Source organism: Vombatus ursinus, unplaced genomic scaffold, assembly GCF_900497805.2.
Source record: "Vombatus ursinus unplaced genomic scaffold, bare-nosed wombat genome assembly UNPS02014768.1, whole genome shotgun sequence".
In the NCBI taxonomy this organism is placed as follows: Eukaryota; Metazoa; Chordata; class Mammalia; order Diprotodontia; family Vombatidae; genus Vombatus; species Vombatus ursinus.
Window position 1 is genome coordinate 6,269,803 of NW_020954546.1, and position 22,767 is coordinate 6,292,569.

At 41.6% G+C, this 22,767-nt stretch overlaps 1 protein-coding gene across 1 annotated transcript in view; it reads right to left on the reverse strand.

The window, feature by feature from the left end:
- Positions 1-859: 859 nt before the first annotated feature.
- Positions 860-22,767, reverse strand: part of LOC114042958 (vacuolar protein sorting-associated protein 45) — a 69,695-nt gene continuing 47,787 nt past the window's right edge. The window contains exon 15 of the mRNA XM_027861734.1: positions 860-1,516. Coding sequence (XP_027717535.1) covers positions 1,429-1,516 — 88 coding nt within the window. The 3' untranslated portion in view covers positions 860-1,428. The remainder of the gene's footprint in view (positions 1,517-22,767) is intronic.

Sequence of the window (22,767 nt, forward strand, 5' to 3'; positions counted from 1 at the left end):
GGGTGAGAAGGCCTCATTAAGGATAATATCATGGGACCACAGAGCTGCAGGCAGTGGTGGTGGTGGCAGCATGGATGGCAGACAGAGGTGTCAAACAGCCGAGTGTCTGGTAGAAAGGATGCTGGACTTTTACTTCCCACAGGACTGGCAAGTGTGGTGTACCCAGGCTTCTTGAATTTCCCTAGGATGTTCCCAATTGGTGTTGTAAATCTCTCTGGAACTGAGAAAAATCATTATGTGGGAAGGGGGAAGGGGAAGAAATAGCACCTTTTCAAGTGAGATAGATATTAAATGTTCTTTGGCTAAGATGCTGGAATACCAGTCCCTTCTCTGTCAACTACTGTCCTAAATAAATATCCTGTGTTTAAAGGCAGATTGGAAATCTTGGTTTGCTTGCAGGAGGGAAATTGAACTTGTCTCAGGAAAAAAAACAAAACAAAACAAAACAAAACTAGAAATGAGTTGGATTCTAATCTTCCCAGAGAGATTCTGGATGGGGGCACAGACAGACCAAGGTTATTGATTATTGAGAATTTCCAAGATTGAATCTGGGTCCACATGCGCCCAGATGCTTTGGTAAGGGTAAGTAGGTGATGGGATAACAGTATTTTTGCTCTCTGTTTGTGTTTGCTATTTGTTGAGTTGTGAGGTCCCCCTCAAGACTACTGTCATTAATGATTCCTCATTTTTCACTGGTTTCCAATGAGAAGTAAAGCTGATATCAGACTAGGCTCTGTTGTTTTTCTTGGCAAAGTTTAAGGCTACTGAGGGAAAGGACTTCATACGTGGTCACTGGAAAGTCAAGTCCCCTTTGAATGTCCCTATACAGGAATTAAAATGGAGACAATAAAAACAAACCTTCCACAAAACTGACTTTATTCTATTCATACATAGCTTCTCAGGGCAAAAAAACAATCAAAATATGGGGGATGAGCGTTATTAGACAGCTCTCTGAAGAAGTACTGCTTTAGAGTTTTCAGAAATTAGTTGTATAGGAATGTAGTTAATGAAAAATGAGTGGGGAAGGTTAGGGAGGAAGTGGGAGAGAGGAATGAGGAAATGGAAAATGAAGCATGAATAGCAAATGCTTAAAATTTCCACTCCCCTCTGATCTACTATACTGGTATCCCTTCTTTCAAATTAGACAATCTCCCCAAACCCCGTTAGAAACTGAAGTCACTGCTGTGTCAAACACATAAAGAACAACAGGTTTACTGGACCACGAAAAAGCTGGATTGAATGTAGACCATGATTCACTCATCACACATCTGTGACAGTCCTGAAGTGAGTGCCAGTGGGTAGTAAGTGGTGACCGGTCAGGAGCGGGTCTGGCCTGGACAAGGTTGTGTAGTGGCTAGCTTGAAGCCCCTGGTTCTATGAAATGCTAGTCATCATGTGACCCGGGAAGCCGCCTCCTTCTTCGCACTCTCATCGCCTGCTTGTGGGTCTCGATGTTACCTGAGTGGTCTCTGTGCTCCGCTTGTGCAGTCCCACTGCTGAAACTTCCTCTAGGAAACTGACAAACAGATAGGAGGTTACTCAAAGGATGAAAACAAGTAATACTTTCCAAAATAAGGAGCAAGGTTCTCCTATCCAGGTCAGAAATGAGTTGCTTAACAGCTGATTTGATATTTGGGCGTAGCTTAGAGACCCCGGCATCTCTCCCCACAGCACTTCTCGGGCTCAGTACACCAGATACATATAACTCGAGACCAGAATGATAATTCTGGATTTCCAACCTAAATTTCCAAAAGATTATCCCCTTATCCTTTAATTACTGCAATATAAATGGAATCCAGGAGAGAGGGATGACCATTATGGGCCTCTCTGTAATTTAGGGGATGCTTAGACATTACTCTTACCTAAGCTTGCATTTCTTTCTTAATAGGAACAATTTCATAGCATGTAAGTTAAGGGGTGGGAGGAATGGTTGAGTGTCTTTATTACTGCTATTTATTAGGCTTTTCTGTTTTTGCAGTGCTGAAAAGTACACAGAAAATGCTACGCAGGCTTGGAGGACCAACATTTTAAATTGCCATGCAAAAGGTAGAAGTGGGGGCAGGGGGAATGGGAGAAGACTCCATTTGATCAGCTACACTAGCCTACTTATGGCTCCATGCACAAGACACTCCATCCCTGGTCTGCATGTTTTTGCCCATGCTACCTCCCATTCCTGGAATGCTCTTTGACCCTTCTCACTTCCGTCTTTTAGTTTCCCTGGCTTCCTTCAAGACTCAGCTCAAATCTCACCTTCCCCATCCCCCTAGCTCTAATGCCTTCCTTTCCGAGATCACTTTTCATCGACTCTCTCTATAGCTCGTATCCAGCTACTTTCACATTGTCTTCCCCGTTAGAATGTGAACTTTTCGGGGACAGGGGCTTTTTTTTTTTAACCTTCTTTGTATTCCCATAGTCCCAGAATTTAGCACACTGCCAGGCACACAGTAAGCACTTAATACATGCTCATCGCCTGACTGCCCCATACTGCTATTCAGCACTTCTGCTACCCAATTGATTAGAAATGAAATAAGGCAATGAGTGGAAGCCACGGAAAGGTAGATTTAGGCTTGATGTCTGGAAAAACTAACAACTAGGGTTGTCCAAATGTAGAACAGGTTCCCTGGGAAGAAAATGTTTTCCTTTTTTTACTGGCAGTCTTTGAGTTAAGACTGAACGACTAGAATCACAGAAGCTGAGGGTCGGTTTGGAAGGAGCCTCAAAGATTATCTAGTCTAATCTGTGCCCTGAATAAGAATCAATTCTACAACATACCTGGCACTGGGCCATCTAGCCTTGGCTTGAAGAATGCCAGTAAAAGGGAACCCATGAGCTCCCAAGACAGGCCATTTTATTTTTGGACAGCTCTAATTTGTAGGGATTTTTTTTTCTTTTAAGACTGAGACTAAATATGATTCTCTGAAACTTGTCCCCACTGCTCACACCAAGTCTCATTCATCTTCCACATGACTCCTTTAAATACTTGAAAATAGTTATTGTGTTCTTTCCCCCCCCCCCACCCCAAGTCTTCTCTCTGTAAAACAGACCCAAGCCAACTCCCAGATGGCATAACCTTGAGATCCTTCATTATCCTAGTTGCCCTTTTCTGGAAAATTTCAAGCTTAACAGTTTTTTTTTTAACGTGCTACACAGAACTGAACACAGTACTCTAAATGTGGTCTAAGCAGGGCAGAGTATTTGGGAACTTCCCTAAGCCCCTTGACATGATGCATCTCTTAATGCAGTCTAAAATGATATTAGCTTTTCAGGCTGCCTTATCACCCTAGGCAGCTAGGTGGTGCAGTGGATAGAGCGCCAGGCCTGGAGTCAGGAAGACGCAAACTTGTGAGTTCGAATTTGGCCTCAGATACTATCTGTGTGACCCTGGGCAAGTCACTTAACCTTGTCTGCCTCAGTTTCCTCATCTGTAAAATGAGCTGGAGAAGGGAATGACAAACCACTCCAATATCTCTGAACTTTTTAAAAAAAATTTTTTTGGGGGGGTTAGGCAGTAGGGTTAAGTGACTTGCCCAGGGTCACACAGCTAGTAAGTTTTATGCATCTGAGACCGGATTTGAACTCAGATCCTCCTGACTCCAGGGCTGGTGCTCTATCCACTGCGCTGCCTAGCTGCCCCAACAAGCCATTTTTTAAAGGACCTACTATGTGCCAGGCACTAAGCTAAGTGTTAGGAATACAAAGAAAGGCCATAGTTCTTGCTCGCTTACAGTCTAATGGGGGAGAAGACACGCAAAATAACTATGTACACACAAGATATGCACAGGATACATTGGAAACAATCCACATATGTAAGGAAATAGCGTTAAGGGGGATCAGGAAAGGCTTCTTGTAGGAGGGTCTTTAGCTGAAACTTTAAGGAAGCCAGGGAAACAAAGAGATGGATATGAAGACGACAGACAGTTCCAGGGATGGGAGATGGCAAGTGAAAAGCGAGCATCAAAACGAAGAGAATGCTCCACAACGTCAAAGGCTGCGGGGAAGTCAAGAAGGATGAGGACTGAGAAAAAGCCATCAGATTTGGTGACCAAGAGATCACTGGTAACTTTGGAGAGAGCATTTCTGCTGAATGATGAGGTCAGAAGCCAGGCTGCAGATTTAAGGAGGGAGTGGGAAGAAAGTCAGTGGAGGCATTGATTGTAGACAGCCTTCTCAAGGTTAGCCATGAAAGGGAGGAGAGATACAGAATGATAGCTACTCTGTCAAGATCTTTTTGGACCTTACTGTATTCCAGTGTGTTAGCTATCTTTTCTAGCACTGTGTCATATACAAATGTAATAAGCCCATCATCCATTCATTTATCCAAGTCATTGATAAAAAAAATGTTAGAACAGCACAGGACCAAAAAGGCTATCTTTTGTCTCAATTCTTACCCAGCCCATAGTCACTGAATGGGTATTGCCTCAGACAAACTGAGACCTGGGAAAGGCCTTAATTTAGAAAGGCCAAGGTCACCCACTGCATCCAGGGCCATTACCAGTTGTCTTGACTTTTTCTTGTCACTGGACTTCGACAAGTCTGGAGGAGAGAGTGAGGCTGACAACTTTGTGCAGCTCTGCCTCACTTAAATGCAGTTCACTTAAAAGTCAAGACATCACCCTCCTGATGTTACTGGTCTTCTTCGAGAATGAAGGACAAACCACAACAAGTGGGAGCACCCCACTAGAAGCATCCTTGTAAGATGACATTTAAATAACTGGTGACTACTCTTTAAGTCGAGACCTAAACCAGGTAGGAACACACCTAACTGTACAATTATCTGGCACATGATCTCCCCATTTTGTCTGTAAGGATAGTACAAGAAACATTGTTAAATGCTTTGCTAAAAAACATTTTACAACATTCCTCTAATCTACCAGTCTAGTCCATCAAGGTCAACATTTTAAGAAGCTATGATTTCGTCAGTGATGGGCAGCCTCTCCACAAGTGCAGATTGCAATCAGACTATGATTTATGGTCTTAGAGAGTTACCCAGGGCTCAGAGAGGTGAAATGACTTGTTCTATTATCACACAGTAGTTAAGGATCAGGTATTCCTGACTCCAAGGTCCAGCATTTTATCCACCAGACCATACCACCCCTTTTCGAGGCTAATAACCTTGTCCAAAAGGAAATGAGCCAAGCCTGCCACGAATTGTTCTTGATAAAGCCATAACCGTGCTTTCCCTTTCTAGATGTCTACTAACAATCCCTTTAACAATATGTTACATAGTTTTTGCTAGGAATCAAAGTCAAGCTCATTGGCCTATAGTACGCAGACTCCACCCTTTCCTCCTTTCTGAAAATTAGGAAAACACTCTGCCATTGAGTTCTGTGGCACCTTTTCAGTTCTCATAGTCTTTCAATAATTACTGACAATGAATCAGTAATTACATCTGCCAGTAATGTAGCTTGTTTGGGCCTAATGACGTGAAATCCTCAGCGGTGGCTGGGTGTCCTCTTACCAGCTTCCTATTTATCTTATGTATCAATTTTTGTTTGACTTTTCCAAAGTCGAAAGATTATTCTCCTTGTTAGCAAAAACACAGTAGTTTTGTCTTCTCTTTGTTGCCTGTTATCATTATTTCATTTGCTATAAGCAGTGGTGAGGTTTCATCTTTGATCCTCCTTTCTCCTCACCCTACAGAGATTTTTAAAAATCTTCTTTTTCTCCTTAATATCCATTTTGAACTTCAGCATTGCTGGTATTATGTGTACAGGGCTATGGCACTGTTTATATTCCTCCTCAGTTACCTGTTCTTCTTTCTCTCTTCTGTAAATATCTTTCTTAAAAACCTGATGAATTGATGAATGGGTTCCCTGAATATCTACAGGGACAAGTTTAGACAATTTCCTTTTTTTCCTCCTGTTTGGAATTGTTTCTCTTTATATCTTCAGAATTTCAAACTTGAGACCTTTTTATCCTACTTCCGCCACAGAATTTTAGTCCATGCGAATCCTACTTTCTCTAAACCCTATGGTTAAATCGTGCCCAACTTTCTTTTCTCACATATTCTGAGATAAGCAGGTCCCTTCCCCTTAGATTCCTATCATCTTAAGTCAGTACCTTCTTTCTTTTTGGTAAAAATCAGGTTCAGAACAACAGTACTCCTCATTGGCTCTTCTTTTTTTTTTTTAAAAGGCTGCTCAAAGTTTATTAATTTCTGTTGAGTTCAAAGTAAACAAAGTTCCTGAGGCCACTGGAAAGCACAGAGGTGACTTGGATAGTGTAAAAGAAAGCAAGTGTGGTTTCTTGTCTTTATTTTTGGTGTTTTGCTCTTGTTTCTCCTTAAGACACACAGACACACAAACACGACAGCTTCTATTCCTAAGCAGCCTGCGAGGTGGGAAATGGGCTCGGATGCACTTCACAAGTGGGGAGTGCCAAGGAGGGCACTGCTGCTTGCACAGAAGGCCCAGGACTGGTCCAGATGGGCTTGCTGGGCTGCGGCTTCCTCCTGAGTGCCAAGGAAGGTTACCGGTGATTCTGCCACCAGCAACCTAGAAAGTTCCTGAGTGCTCTGAAGATTCAGATGCTGTTGTCATGAATGGATGGCTCAACTGCCCAGAGAAGCGGCTTGGCCACCACTGGCCTGGGCCTGATACTGTCAGACCAGGACAGTCGGGGGCTGGGTGGGAGGGTGTCACTTCCTCAGAGCACATGGCGCTTCTCACTGGAGCTGTTGCTGGAAGTGGAACCCAGGCACCTTTGCTATCACACCTTGCTAGAGGCGAACCACTGGGCAGGGCTGTTGTCACGTTGGTCATTCCTGCTTCTTGCAGCGGCTCCGGAGCAGCTCCTGTCGGGCAGTGCGCTGCTATGAACATCATCAGTGACTGAGCCCCAGGCCACAGAGCCACCCATCCGTACGGCAGATCGCAGGAACGGAAAATGGGAGAGTTTGGTTCCTCCTCTTTGTAGACAGAAAGCCGCTCAGGAAGCTCTGAGTTCAGGTCCTGCATCTGACACGTGCTGCCCATGTCACTTCATGTTGCAGTGCTCTGGCCTACACTCGAGGACCATAATCTGCAGGGAAGGCGCTGGCCTGCATTAGCAGAGGAAGCCCCTAGGTTTGGTCTCTAGCCCTTTCCTTATTATTAATACACTTCTTGGAGATGTTCTAGACTGGACACCCTCTTGAGACCCTTCCAGCTCTAAGATTTTCTGATTCTGGGGCAACCTGACTTAAACAAAACTATCTTCTACACAAAGTAACAAGCAACAGGTGATCTTTATTTCATGCTTCATGTCTTGAATCTATCGATATTTTCAAAGGAAATGTGTGATTTTCTTAGTCAGTGAACCCGACTTCGACTGCTGGGGAAAACCTAGACTGGATCATTAAAGGGACAGGCGATGAAGAGCTCGAACAGGCAGTAATTGCTTCATCAATGCCAAATTAGCCTCATTTTCTTTTCTGACAGAGGTAGCTGGTGTTGCAGCAGATATATTCGCTGGGTCTGGAGTCAGGAAGATCTGAGTTCAAATCCAGTCTCAGGCAGATGTAATTACTGACTCATTGTCAGTAATTATTGAAAGACTATGGAGAACTGAAAAGGTGCCACAGAACTCAATGGCAGAGTGTTTTCCTAATTTTCAGAAAGGAAAAAAGGGTGGAGTCTGCATACTATAGGCCAGTCTCTTAGCTGTGGGACCCTGGGCGAGTCACTTAACATCTTGTTTGCTCAGTTTCCAAAACTGTAAAATGGGAATAATAATAGTCCCTACTTCTCAGGGATGTTGTGAGGATCAAATGAGATAATATTTGTAAAAAGTGTTTAGTCTTAAAAAGTGCCTGGCATGTAGTAGGCACTATGTGAATGCTTATTTTCTTCCCCGACAGGATTACAAAACTGGAAGATACGGGGAATGCTTTGGATACAGTTTCCCTAGATTTTAGCAAAGCTTCTGATAACGTTTTTTCATTCTATTCTTTCTTTAAAATATAATATTTTATTTCCCCCCCATTATATGTTAAAACAAACTTTTAAACTTTTTTTTTTTTTTTAAAGTTTTGAGCTCCAAATTCTATCCCTGCCTCCCTCTCGTCCCCACTCCCTGAGAGGGTGAGCCATCCGACATAGGTTATACATGTGCAATCATTTTATACTATTCTTGTGGAGATGATGGAAAGCTATAGATCAGGAAAGAAAACAAACAGATGGACTCTGAACTGGCTGGATGGGCAGCTATCTGAACGGTTTAATGCCACAGAGGCAGGAGGCCTCCAGTGGGGTGTCCCCTGGTCTTGGACCGCTGAACATTTTTACTGATGACTTGGATAAAGGCACCGAAGTTGTTGGAATAGTTATCCAACTGGCTGATGGAGTCCGGATACTGGATCCTGACTGGCCAGAACATTGGGTTGAATCCAGTAAGATGAAATCTAATACGGATAAATGTAAAATCTTGCACAAAAGATCAATTTCACAAGTAAAACATGGTAGGATTATGGATAGATAGCAGTTATTCTGAAAAAGATCTAGGGTTTTTAGTGGATTGCAAATTCAACATGAATCTTTAACATTATGTGCAGCAAAAAGGGTTAATGTGATCTCAGGTTGCATTAAGAGAGGTAGAACTTCCAGGAATAGGGAGATAATAGTCCCACTGTGCTCTGCCCTCATCTGGAGTACCGTGTTCAGTTCTTAGCTGTAGATTGTCTAGCTGCGGGCAATGAGGATAGTAAAGGGCCTTGAATCCATGACAAGTGAGGACTGGTCCAAAGAACTGCTATATTTACATAGAGAAGAGTCAAGGGACATGATAGTTGTCTTCGAGTATTTAAAAAGTTGTCATACAGAGGGATTAGACTTGTTCTGTTTGGCCTCAGAGGGCAGAACCAGGAGCAAGGGGTGTAAGTCGCAAAGACGTCATTTTAGGCTTGATGTCAGAAAAAACTACCCAATCATCAGAATGGTCCAAGAGTGGCATGGTCTGCCTTTGGGTTGGTTTCTCCCTTTTGCGAGAGCTTCAATCAGAGGCTGGACGGTCACATGGTTAGATATGTTTACAGTGGTGTGGACTAGATGGTCACTGCGGTCCTTTCCAATTCCAAAATTCCGTGACTCGGAAAATTACCCTTGGAGACCCTTCTATATAAATGGGCAAAACCTTAGGTTTCTGATCTCCTGCACTCTTCTAATCTCCTGTCTCACTTCTCTCCAACTGGATTTTGTTTTCTGAAGCCGCCTTTACTTTATTCTTTTAAAAAGTCTATTTGGAGGCTTGTATTACAGATGAGTCACTGCACAGAATGCTTAAAAAATTATGAGGGATGAATATGCTGCTGTTTAGACTCCAAATTTAGACCTTGTTTAAAAACACAAATACGAAGATTGACTTTTTTTCCTTTTTGATTTATTAAAACTAAGTTATCATCATTTAAAAAGGAAAAAACCCACCTCCAAAATCAACTCCTTTTCACTTGGTACTATGAACACATAATCACTTGGTGGATTGGGGGTGGAGTGTAGGAAGAAACAAAAGCCCCACTTGTAAATTTAAAAAATCAGCTTCAAAGAATTCGGGGTCATATTCTCAAAAGCCTATTTAACTACTTAGAGCTCTTGGTAAGGAAAAGAGCCATAAAGCAACATAGGTAGGATTAATTTTTTCTGAACATAAACTGAAATTCAAGATATACCTTTCTCTCTTCTTAGTAAATACTACACATTTAACTGATAGTGTGCCAAAGACATGAACTGGAAGACTGACTGGGTCAAAACTAAAGGGTGGATGCAGTGAAAAGGACCTTTTGGTTTAGGGGGTGGATGAATCAAAAGAAAAGAATCTTGGGAATTAATGATTAGGAAGAACATAATATCTCCATTAATGGAGTAACAAGCTCCTAATTATAGCTAAATATTGTCACCAAGGGAGCCTAGGGGGCTGGTGCTTTTCAGTATTGAAAAACCCTGAAGTCTGAAATACGATCTCATGATTTGGAGGCACTTAATGGCCTCAGCCTGAATGCTACCAAGACTGGTAAACTCTGTCCAAACTCTCAGCAACAATGGATGAGGGCAAGGGGAAGGGCCTAGGAATCTCTAGCCAAGCCTGGGAATACTAGACAAGTCCCATGCAAAGATCCTCTAGGCATGCATTCATTTGTGCAAATGTCTACTGAATGCCTACTACATGTTAGACTTTGTGGGGGATACAAAAATGAGGAACACCCAGACCTTAGCAGGCTCTGGGATTGGAGTTAATTCTTCCCTGTTTCCTGACAAAGGTTTTTAGTAATGGCTCCGGGAGTGAAAGGATATCTGTGAGAAAATAATTGATCTGGTCACTTCAGGAAATGGTAAATGCTGAGATGGGCACACCTCTTCTTGACCTTCAGTCCCACTAGGCCTCCAGTGTCTCTCCCTGCCCTGGCATTTTCTTAGCATGTCCCCTCTAGACTTTCTACACTCTCTTCCCATTCTAACTCCAACCCCTTGCTGAGCCAGTTCAACCACCCGTTCGTCCTCGCCCTCTCCTCCCGTCACCCACTACGTCCTGCTGAACGCTTGCTCTGGATTACTCCTCCCATCCGCCTCCTTCACTCCTGAATGTAAACTTTCTACCCAAACCAATCAGTCTTCTAAACGTCCCTATGTTTGTCAAGGGTAGACCCTCTTCCCAGGCACCCAGGCTTGCCACTGTGGTGTCTCTCCCAACTCCTCATGCTCACTCACTCCACAGGGCCACTCAGTTGCCAATTCTTGTTTCTATCTTCACAGCATCTTTGGCTACATCCCCTTCTCTCTGCTTACGCTGTCACCACTGCAGTTCAGGCTCTCGTTACCTCTTGCCTGGCTTCTCCCCACTCCATTTATCCTCCACTTAGTTGACCATGTTCCCCCCACTCCATAAACTCCACTGGCTCCCCATCACCTCAAAAATCAAGTCCTCTGGCAATGAAAACTCTCTACGGCCTGGCCCCTTTCTGCCTTTCCAGTTCTTACACTTGGGTCCCTTCCATTGCAATCCACTCTCCAGCTTTACTGCTCCTACCTGCTGCTTCTTCATGACACTCACAATCTCTGTGCACTGGCTGTCCTTCATGCCTGGAATGCCCTCCCTCTTCATGTCCACCTCTTTCAGAGATCAGCTCAAATACCAGCTTTTACAGGAAACAGTTCTAGGTTATCTTCCATCTCATCTATTCTTTTCTTTTTTGGTGGGAGGGGGCAATCAGTGTTAAGTGACTTGCCCAGGGTCACAGAGCTAGTGTCTGTGACCAGATTTGAATTCAGATCCTCCTGACTTTAGGGGCAGTGGTCTATCCACTGTACCACCTACCTGCCCCATCTGTACTTATTTATGTTCTTGTCTCCTCTGTTAGAATGCATGCTCCTTGAGGGCAGGGACTGTTTTTTGCTTCTTTGTATCCTTAACACTTAGAACAATATCTGGCTTGCAGCATTTAATAACTGTTTGCTGACTGATTTAACTTTTAATGCCCTGCTCTATGATCTTGAATAAAAAAAAATTCTTGACTTTATGAGGACAAGAAAGGTAACCACCGGATTCATCTTGGAATATTCTATCAATCACAATCTTAACCCATAATTACATTTTGGGAAGGACCATCAACAACTTCTCTGCTCTTTCATGTATTTCCCCAACTGTGTTCCTGAGGGCAAGGTCCAAGTCATACATTTCTCTGAACGCATACAATGGAGGCCATCAATAAATTCCCACTGAATAAACCAAATAGTGTGCTCATGTAGCATAGGGATGGTGGGGTTGGCCTGCTTCTTCTATTCAGGAAACTTTATCTGCTTTGGAGCTAATTTATCACTCTTCAAATAGTCAGCCACAGTAAATACCAACAGGCCACCCTACATTCATATACAAACCCATCGTTCTCCCCAGGTCCCAAATGCACAAACAATAGTGATCACCAGTAGATACACATTTGGCAAACATTTTCTCTTGCTGCTTACTGTCCTGATAGAACTAGTTGAAAGACAGACATTCCAGGGGCATTCTCAAGGATTGGGGTAAAGTGCTTGTTTTGTCAGCCAGCTCCACTCATGCTTATAAGTCTTAAAACAGTCGTCAGTGGTTGCTGAGAAACATTTGGGTCCTTTAACCTTGAGCCCCAGTGCTGGGCACGTCCTACTCAGATAGCTTTACTACAAGAACTATTTACCTCTATTCTAGAAGTGAACTTTTCTTACATATGCCAGAGTTTTTCTGAGACTCTCAGATAAACAACAGTCTCCATGGCATGTCAAATAAGCATGGTTTTGGATGTTGTTTTTTCTATGTCACTTCTGAGAATATGAGAACCTGGAACCACAAATGAAAAAAGGTTAAGATTTTAGATTTTAAGACATGGCCAAAAGGAAAAAAGGAAAAAAAAGAAAAAAAAGAAAAGAAAAAAGGCACAACAATTTATAAAAGGGATACATCCCAAAATAGAGGGGAGAAAAAGTCTACTTGCCAAGGCCAGGGCTCACAGGGGTTTAAAATCTACCGGCCACTGCAAAACTGGACCACCTTAAAAGACCTCTAGACCTATCTCCCAGTGAGAACAAAAGGCAAGTGAATAAAAGCAGCTTCCCTATAAAAGCAGCTTCCGGATCGGACTGGGTCTGGAATTGCACAGCAATTAAGTTAAGACCACTTTTGGCTTTCAGTTTTTGAAGGATACTACCACTCACCACATCTGGAGCAAGTAGCACCAGAAGGGGGCCCAGCCTGGGCCCCATTCCTGAGAATGGAAGGCACTGTGAAGGGTGAGCAAATCTGCCTTTGTTCATTCACGTGCATTCTGATTTGTCATATCAACATCATGGTTTATGAAAGAGGGTTCCATTCCTTTAAACCATTGTTTTTAGTGGGTCACGCTGTATATTTTCCTGCTGAAATCAACAAGGCTATCACTTATCAAGCATTCTAAGCCAGCTAATCATAGCCTCCCACTCAAGGAAGATGGTCAGCTATGACGGAATTTCAAGGGAGAATCATTCTTCTACTCTTTGCCTCCCATAAGTGAGGCGAGAAGGGAGTACCATTAAAAGCGGAGCCTATTCAGATCTCTGTTAGTAAGGATTTTAGAATGTCATCTCTTCTAAGCTTTAGCCTTCAGGAAGTACTTATGCATAAAATACTCAAAATTGAGAGGGGGATGGTAGGAAGAAAAGAGGAAACTAGCATATATCTCATTTCTTTAACTCTCTATCCCAGGGAATTTTTGGCTTCTCTCTCTCTTTTTTAAAAAATATTTAACAAGCATTAAGGGATTATCATATTGTATGTTAAGTACCATAGTGATTGAAAAACAAATGTATAAATGTGTCCCTGCCCTCACAAAGCTTACAATCTAGTAAATAATAAAGACAGATGAGGCATGGTCCCTGCCTTCTGAGAGGCTATATTCTAGTAGAGGGAGATGAGACAGTTTCACAGATTAAAAATATTGAAACAAGAAAAATTATGTATTAAATACTGACTATAAGAAGCACTAGGCATGCTAACAGGGGAAAAAAAAACTGCTTCTGCCCTCAAAGAGCTTATATCTGGTGGTGAGAGAGGAGGGCAGGTGTGTTAACAGTATGTACACAGAAACTAAATGCAATTATATACAAAGTAGATAGAAAGTGATTTCTGATGGGTGCAAATTAGTAAGTGAGAGTATCACAGTAGGCTTTCTATAGTAGTTGGCACCTGAGTTGAGCCTTGAAGGAATTCTATGCAATATAAATGTACAGGGAGTGTATTTTAGGCATACATAGGTGGTGGTTGGCTTCTCTTTTGATAGCTAGTTCTAAATCACTTCTGGGAATTTTGTTCTTATCTCTAATCTAAATCTCTACTATTAAAATCCAAGACCATCAATAGTGTGTGTGTGTGTGTGTGTGAGTGTGACAGAGAGAGAGTGTGTGTGTGTGTGTGCTGGTGGTTTCTCTTATTCTCCTACAATTTTTTCTGTGATTCAATTATCTTTACCCTTTTCTCTCTCACCAGCCAAATGTGCCCCTTCTTTCTTACTGACTGATCCTGGTGTTGCTAGATATATCGAAATTGCCTCAAGATTAAGTTTATCCCAGTTGGCCAACGTGCCACAAAATGGCCCTATGATGAACCTGCCTCGGTGGTATAAAGCACAAGTCTGAGATCTCAAATGAAAATGATTTGGAAGTTAACTTGAATTCTTCTGATACTTCCTTAGTAATTATTCTCCCTGCCTGATAAGGCTCTGTCTATATTGAGATTTAACATTTTTGTCAGTTTAGCTATGATAAATGCTAGGAATGAAGACTATAGGGTTTTCTGCTTAGATCAGCTTCTCAGACTGATGCCTTTATCCTTTGAGTCTTGGTTTTTATTCATTTGCAAAAAAAGCAATATTATCAATACTCACCATGTTTCCTGAACCACAGAGGAGCAGAGATTAAAATTACTGATGAAGAAAGGTATATCTTTGGAATAGGGGTGGGGAACCCGTAGCCTTCTAGGTCCTTAGGTGCGGCCTTCTCACTGAATCCAAGTCTACAGAACAAATCCTTTTATTAAGGGAATTTGTTCTATGAAGTTTGGATTCAGTCAAAGGGCCATACTTGAGGACTTAGAGGACCACATGTGACCTCGAGGTCACAGGCTCCCCATTCCTGTTAAGTAATACTATATTCTAAAATCTTTGGTTAAATTTTTTTCTTTTGAGCTTTTATTACCATTTAAGAATTTGTAGTATCAACATCCATTGACATCCTAAGTTGACTTAACTTCTGCACCTAAATACCTTACATGTATCATCTTTTCTATACCTAGGAAATAAGATAACATGCTCAGACTGCTGTGGGGTGCATATACCAGATCTGTGACTTTCTGTATTCAAATACTAACAATGAATTCTACAGTTGTTTCTAAAATATATCTTAGATTAAGACACCAAATATTCCCCTGGGATCCTAAGTCCCAATGAGATTACTTTTCCCTTTGACACCTTCTTGGGACAAGGTAGCACAATTCTGCCTTTTCTAAAATGTGACTATTCCTCCTCTCACCTTTATGCTAATACAATTAAGGACTTGAACTACGAAAGGAAAAAAAAATGGAGTGGCCTTGGTGTTTGTCTCTTTCCTGCACAGAGAAACAGACTCAAAAATGTAACTGATGACACAGACATAGAGTTCTACATGTAACATTCATTGGCATATCATGTGCAGAGAGGAGAGACAGATAACCCTCAAGGCCTACAAAGCTAGCGATGGATGGTATCCCTCGGGGAGAGGACAACCTAGGATATCCATTACAGGGAGGTCTGAAAGGAGGTTATCACCTAGGAATAAGAACAGCTATTGATGTGCTCTCTCACCAGTAAGAACCACCAAGACAGGATAGTATTGGGACAACTGCAACTTGAGGGCAGAGTAAAGATCATTCCTTAGAACACAAAAACAAACCCTACCACATCAACAGAGTCCATTCAGAGGATTCCATGAAAACTTCTAAAACTCTGAAGATGTAGTTAATTAACTCTGTGGAATTCAAAGAGGATATCGTGTGAATGTGTGTGTGTGTATGTGAGACAGAGAGAGAGAGAGAGAACTACAAACAGACTTCTTTTCTTGACAGTATTTTTCATCACTGTCCTCTATAAACACTTCTATTTGGGCTGGTATTGCCACCCCACCTTTTAAAGTCTCACAAAATAAGGCTTTCAAAAGTAATGTTTTGGAGGGGTCAGGGAAAGGGGAGAGGGGAGGAAAAGAGGTTGTCCAAAGGTCTTTTGTATCATCAAGTCAAAACAAGGCATCCTAGTAAGGTAGAAAGGGGACTACATTTGGGATAATGATCTGTGTGACCTGGGCAAGTCATTTTACTTGTCTGGGCCTCAGTTTTCTCACTGGTAAAATAAGGGAGCTGTACTTGGTGATCTTCAAATTCTCTTCCAGTTCTCTACCTATGAAATTATTAGCCTAAGAAGTCATTTATAAAGAGCCACCCCACACTGTCCTAGTGACAGACCACACATGTCCAACCCTTCCCTCATTTAACCAGCCTGCCCTAGACAAGATAATGACAACTCGAAGGCTGAACTGAAGACCATATCTCCATGGGTAATTCAAATGGATGCATTACCATTTAACGGTTTGGCCAAACTGGAGGCAAGTGACACATCCACTTTAAATCAGAATTCTGGGTTAAATTTCCTTTAATTTGTGTAACAGCAAATAACAAAATAGCAAAAAAAAAAAAAAAAGTTAAATTTGCATAATAATGTTTGTGACTCCAATACTTAGGGAGGTTTTTTAATTATTAAGAGGGATTAACTTCATCACCACAGCTCAAGTCCACTGACCTATTATAGTAGGAGAGCAATACTTGGTGACTTAATCTCAACAGTGAAAGCCATGGCTCTGATAGCTGGTCCTGAAATACCAACATGTGGGGAGTGCCCTCTGGATTCTCTCCCTTTGAAATGCAAATTCTGTCATAGTATCCTAATTTTTCTGTAAATAATTCAGAGATTGCTCCAACACCCAGTCACAAGAGAAGCTCCAAGTTTCTAGTATTACTTGTTTAGGTAGAGATCTACAAAGTACCCGCTGACAGTAAGAATTTGCTCTTTGGTACAAATTTACTTAACAGTAAGTACAACATGTCAGCTAGTTAAAAAAAAATGCCCTAAACCAAACCTTTAAGCAAAAAGTCCTGCCTGACATCTGCCACTGTTAACTGCTACTGGCAATCAGATGCCTCTTTGGGTGGCTAACCTAAAAGCTGCCACTTTTAATCAAGCTGATCATTTTAATTTCAAAAGAATATTTATCACTTTTAATTTTCACTCTTAATAATACGTGGGCAGAGTAAATCTTAAGACACAACTGAATGTTTCTCTGTTGCCTTCCCAGCCTTTAAGCCTCCTCTGCTTTAGCTTGCAATATTCTTCAGAAGGGAGAAAACTTAAGGTGGTGTATATTTGACAAAAAAGGATTTTGCTAATGACATTTCAAATTAGTAAGGGATTTTTTTTTTAAAGGCATCCTTCTCAAAATGGCTAAACTTCAGGTAGGCCTGGAGGGAGATATGGAACAGGAGTATTTTACTTGTTTGTTGCTTGATTCATTTATATTTATTTTGCTGAAAGTCAGACGTTTGGGGTAGGATTTTGCTCCTTGTTTTCTGTGTTTGTTTGTTGAACTGGGTTTTGGTCACAGTGGTTGTGTTTATGACACAATTTTTTAAAAAAAGTCTCTCTCTTAATCTATGCACCAGCACAATTTCTGTTACCAGCATAAATTCAGGGATGTGCCCAATGAGCCACACAAGCAACAGAATTTGGCAGGACAGCTGCTGCCACGTTATGCCTTTATTCTATGTAGACAGTTTAGTGCCTGGGAAAAGTGCTAAACTCACAGGGCCCTGGTCTGACCTGCTGCCCACTCACTCACAGCAGCAGGCAGAGATGTGGCTTCACGTATTCATTCAGTGCCTCTTTCTTGTGCCACCCCATCCACCCCACATCAAGGTCAGGTGTGGAAGGATTTCTTCCAGGGGATGAGCAGTTCAACCTTGGTGCTTCTTTTGATTCTTGGCCTTTCTGCCCACGCTGCCAACTCAAGGTGTTAACTGATACTGGCAGGGACTAGGGCTCTTTAATATTGATTGAGTTGTGAGGTGATAAAACAGACCATCCTAAACTCCAACCAGGACACATGTTTTGTTGCTAGGCTGCATTTGCTGCAGAATTATTAAATATTGATAATATTATAATATTAATATATTATATATAATAATATAATAAAAATAATAAATATTAAATACATCCAAAATGGATATCTCTAGGACAAAACCCTCCACTGATTCCATATTGCTGAACAGTCAGGGATGTAAGCTTTTACAATATACTTAAGTCTATGGGAGGTAGGAAGAGAGATTTCCTTAATTCATTTTCCGTTCCTACTCTCCACCTCACCCAGAATTTTCACTTCTAAGCTTAGTACTGTGTAGGTTTATCTAGGCTATGAATAGGAAGGTACTAAATATGATATAGTTTACCCACCTGAGTAACAGGCTTTAGCCAGGTCTAGAATTATTAGGGTGCTAGAGAAAATCACATTCGAGATACCAAAGCAAGGTACAACCTGAATTGGACATTTGATAATTTTTCATAGGTAAATATGCATCGTGGAGGTAAACGAAGAGAAAGGACAGAGCAGAATGGCAAGAGATCGTGATGAGGCAAGTCTGGAGATGCTCAAGGGCTGAGATCTACAAAGGTCCCTTGGAGAGGCAGATTCTGCACTAGGACCTCAGTAACGGGGCAGGTTTTCAAGGTACTGTTACAGAAGCCAGTGCTCAGAAAAGAGCCCCACCTGCAGCAGGTTTCTTTGCATTTCATTACATATGAAGAGGCAAGAAAAAACATGACTGATCATTAAAATTCCTTTTGACTATACACAGAGTAGAAAATATTTACTGCCTCTGTGTTCAGAAGATGATGTAAAAAAATAAATGATCATGTGAAGACATCTACATTCTGTCATATCAGCTAAGTGGCACAGTGGATGAGTGCTTGATGTGGAGTCAGGAAGGAAGGAAAGAAGCCTTTATTAAGCACCTACTTTGTGCCAGGCACTGCGCTAAGTGCTTTACAAGTTGTATCTCATTTGATCCTCACAACAACCCTGGGAGGTAGGCGCTACTCTTACTCCCATTTTACACATGAGGAAATTGTGGCAAGCAGAGGTGACTTGGCCAGGGCCACACAAACTACTAAATGTCTAAGGCTGGATTTGAACTCAGTTCTTCCTAACTCCAGGTCCAAGTGCTCTATCCACTGTGTCACTTAGCTAACTTTGAATCTTGACTTAAATACTAACTGTGCGAACCTGGGCAAGTCACTTAATCTCTCTTAGTTTCAGTTCTCTCATCTGTAAAATGAAGATAATAATATCACTTCCCTCACAGTTGCTGTGAAGAGAAAAATGAGCTAACATATGCAAACTGCTTTGCAAGCCTTAAAGTGAGGTAGAAATTCTAGCTATTATTATTATTCTGTCCCTTAGGATCTTGAAAGGAAGCAAGCCATTTTACCTTATATGGCCTTTAAATTTAAACAAATACGGGCACATGCCATGCTTCATTAGGTGGTGATACAGAAACAAATGGTATATAGCCAGGCATTTTACACTCGCGCACGTGCATGCACACACACACACACACACACACACACACACACACACACACACACATACACACACCACACTTTCTTTTACTTCTCTGGAAAGCCTGAGCCAATGAAGAGATAAACACTTGAAAGACTGTTTAAAAAAAAATAAACAACCCCCAAACCAAGGTATAGTTTAATCTATAACCTCAGAGGCAGTTTAAACTTCTGACTCAAATAAGGTGCTTTCCACTTTAAAATCTACGCCTGGGGCAAGGCCAAAACGGGAGAGGAGAGGAAGATGGGATGCAATCCAGATATCCTACCAGCTTATGCTGGAAGAAGTTCTCTTAACACACAGGTCTTTCTGGTTTCTCACCAGAAACAGAATTCCTTCCAGCAAATGGGCAAGCATGGCCTATGGCTCAGAGCCTGTTTATGGTGCTGTGTTCTGCAAAAAAGCTATTTGTGGGAAGAGCTTCCGAGATGTAAAGTCTCTGGGGTTGGTAACTTGAATTGCTACCTATGATAGGCAGTGGTCATGTGGATGCCATATTCTGGGGACAAGTGGGACATATCTTGATCCCACTCTTGACCCCACTCTTCTGACTATTTGGGGTAAAGAAAACGTCCAAGTTAGTCTCAACTTCTTTCCAGTTAAGGACTGTACCCAATGGCCCTGGAACATCTGCCTCAGATGCTTTCAACTGGGCCTTATAGTTTCTAAACTACCTCAGAAGGATGTGGGAAGATTATTTTCAAAGTGAAATAAAACACACCAAGTCACACCTGTTTTTTATCTTATCAGAATCCACAGTGACAGGTGAGAGAATGGGAGCCACAGGCCAAACTAAAAACAGAGAGTAAAAGGCCACTCTCCCTCCCTGATCTGATCACAAACACTGTTTCTGTTGACAGAGCTGCCATCACGCCAAGGCCTAACAGAAGGTTCAGATGGAGGCGAGTGTGTCCTCTGGCTCAGGAATGCCCTGGGACAGGGGTTTTCCACCCCGTATAGAACAGTTCCTGTACCAGTGCATGAAACCTCCAGCTACCAGGCCCCATTTCCTTCCTATTCACTGGAATATCTGCCAGTGCTGACCCTTGGTCTCTCCAGATTCTCCACACTGCTCTTTGTTCTCTGCCTTCTGAGGGGACATTTCTTCTTAAAAACTTTCCACTTGACCAAAGAGTCCAGATCTTTGCTAACCTGTTGAAGTTGAGATTTCTAAACTGCTTGTATTTTTGCTGAAAAACAAAAAAAATCCCACATCCTCATGATGTTACAGAGCTAGAAACATCAGAAAATAAAATTAAACAAAACCAACAACCCAGTAAAACGACTGCATTACATATTCTTTTTACCAAGATTTGGCATCTTCTGGCTCAAACCAGTCCCACTAAGTTGAGACTTACAAAGTGTTATTTTCAATTTCCTCGTAACTGCACCTCAATATGTTTAAGGAGCTACTAGCTTGAGCTGGGAGTTAGAGGTTTACTGAATAGGCTCCTGCTAACAAAGGTAGCATTCATCTTGCAGGTCAAGCCACGCTGCTAAGAACTTCACACCACTGGCTAAATTTGCCTTCATGTGGCAGTTGAATACTTAAGCATTTGTAATAACTGATCTTTAAAATGCACATTTTACTATCTACTAAATGTTCTATAAAAAGGAAACAGAGCCTACCGGAATTAGAGATTTGTAAGTGATGAGTATAAAAATTGAACAATGAATCATATGGTCAGGTGAATTTTTCCAAGTTGACGAGTATCTTGGCAATTCTTTAGGAAAAAAAAAAAAGTCCCATCAGAGATCACTGGTTCAAACTGAATATCATTCAGAAAGACGGCAGACTTAGCAGAGATAAACCAAAACTGGATCAATACGGGAGTATCTGGTCAAAAGGGTATTCAGGGTTGACTTCCTTACAAAATTGTCTGCTCTGGAATTCAAATACTGACTTCAGGGAAAATCTGTATGCCCAGTCTTAACCTCTGATTTTAAGTGAAAAGCAAACTTACCCTTAGGAATAGGTCAGAAGGCAGCAGAATCTCAGCAGGAAAAATGTGTCTTTCAGAGGGGCTACTTGGCGATCAATCTTTCTGAACTCTGACACACGTTTTTGAGCAGGGGGTTATCTAACTAAACATGGGTGGGTTATTTAGATAAGCCTAAACATTGAGAAAAAAGATCCTTACACATCTATCCGAGGTCAACAGACAAAACCCCTTGATTTCTAAAGTGAGTTTACATTATTCAGCAAGGAGGATGATATCATCCAAGCAATAATTTCAAAGGAAAAGCATTTTTCTCTGCAAAGGGAAGCAGATGATTGGCAGAGTTCGGATGGCTTAGAAATATTAAAAGGTGTCCCAATTTGAGACAAAAATTCACGTTACAATCACAGCAAAGATTTGTTTGCCTGCTTCCTGAAAATTGTGGCAGGAACATGCTTTTCTTCTTCCACCTGGCTTTGAGAATACAGGAGAATGTCAATCACCCTCCTAGTCAAATGTATTAGCTATCTACCAGTCAGAAATCATTCCTTCCCTTTAAACCAATCAGGGCAAAACAGTCCACTTCTATTTGCTTTGTGGCATGTTGTAAATACTGAACCATGTTGGCTCCAACTCTCACTGCCCAAAATGTACTTTGGGAATGCAAGTTAATTCCAATATTAATATAAACTGAATATAAGTACAAAAGTAACACCACAACAAAAAACTTGCATAATTTATCCCAAAGCCAAGTAGAAATCATTTGTATTACCTATTATTTTGCCTTATCTATAAGCCATTAATACAGATGATTAAAAATATAGAGGCTTGAGGGCCAATCAAATCTCCTGCCATCTGAAGATATAGGAATGACCTTCTCAGTAAGATCACGGGGTTATTTTCAAAGTGGAATAAAGCAGAGCCACGTCACAACTGTTTTATCTTGTCAGAGGCAGAATCCATGGTGACCATTTTACTCTTAGTACTTAGTATCCCAAAGAAACTCTGAGACTGAGCAGCTGCTGAATAACTTCCATGGTGTGGCCAGCAGGCCTCCCATCCCGGATCTTTGGTTTCACCACACTTCTATTACAGCAAATGGGAGTGGGTCACCTGTTTCATTCCTTCTTACTTTCCTCTTCTGTTGAGTTAGTTTATAACACAGCAGACTGAATGATTTCATTACAAGATGAGGGAGTTTTGTATATTCTGAAGGGGGAGGGAGTGAAGAATGGATAGAATTCTTGAATCTTTGCTTGGTTAGCAGCTGGCAGGGGAGGGCAGAATTGTAAGACAGGACTGTGGAAGACTGGAGATATAAAAGAATATGACCTCTTGATTAGATGAATATGATCCACCCACTGCTATTCACAGGGTATCCTAAATGGCTTTCCCTTACCATGCTCTCAATCACCATTCTCTTAATGTTCATATGCTATGGGAATGCAAAATCATTTTATCATTAGCCAATGCTAAACATAATTAAGAGTGTAAATTTTCTTCAGTAAAACTGATACAATGCCTTATGAAGCCAAATTTCTGTAACTTTTGGGTTATGTGGGACACTGTTCCTGTTCTTCAGTATGGGTGATCAAGTGATGACTATGCTGTCATTTTCTGCAAAGCCTCTGAGGATGTTATTTTGGGGAAGCAGAAGCAGC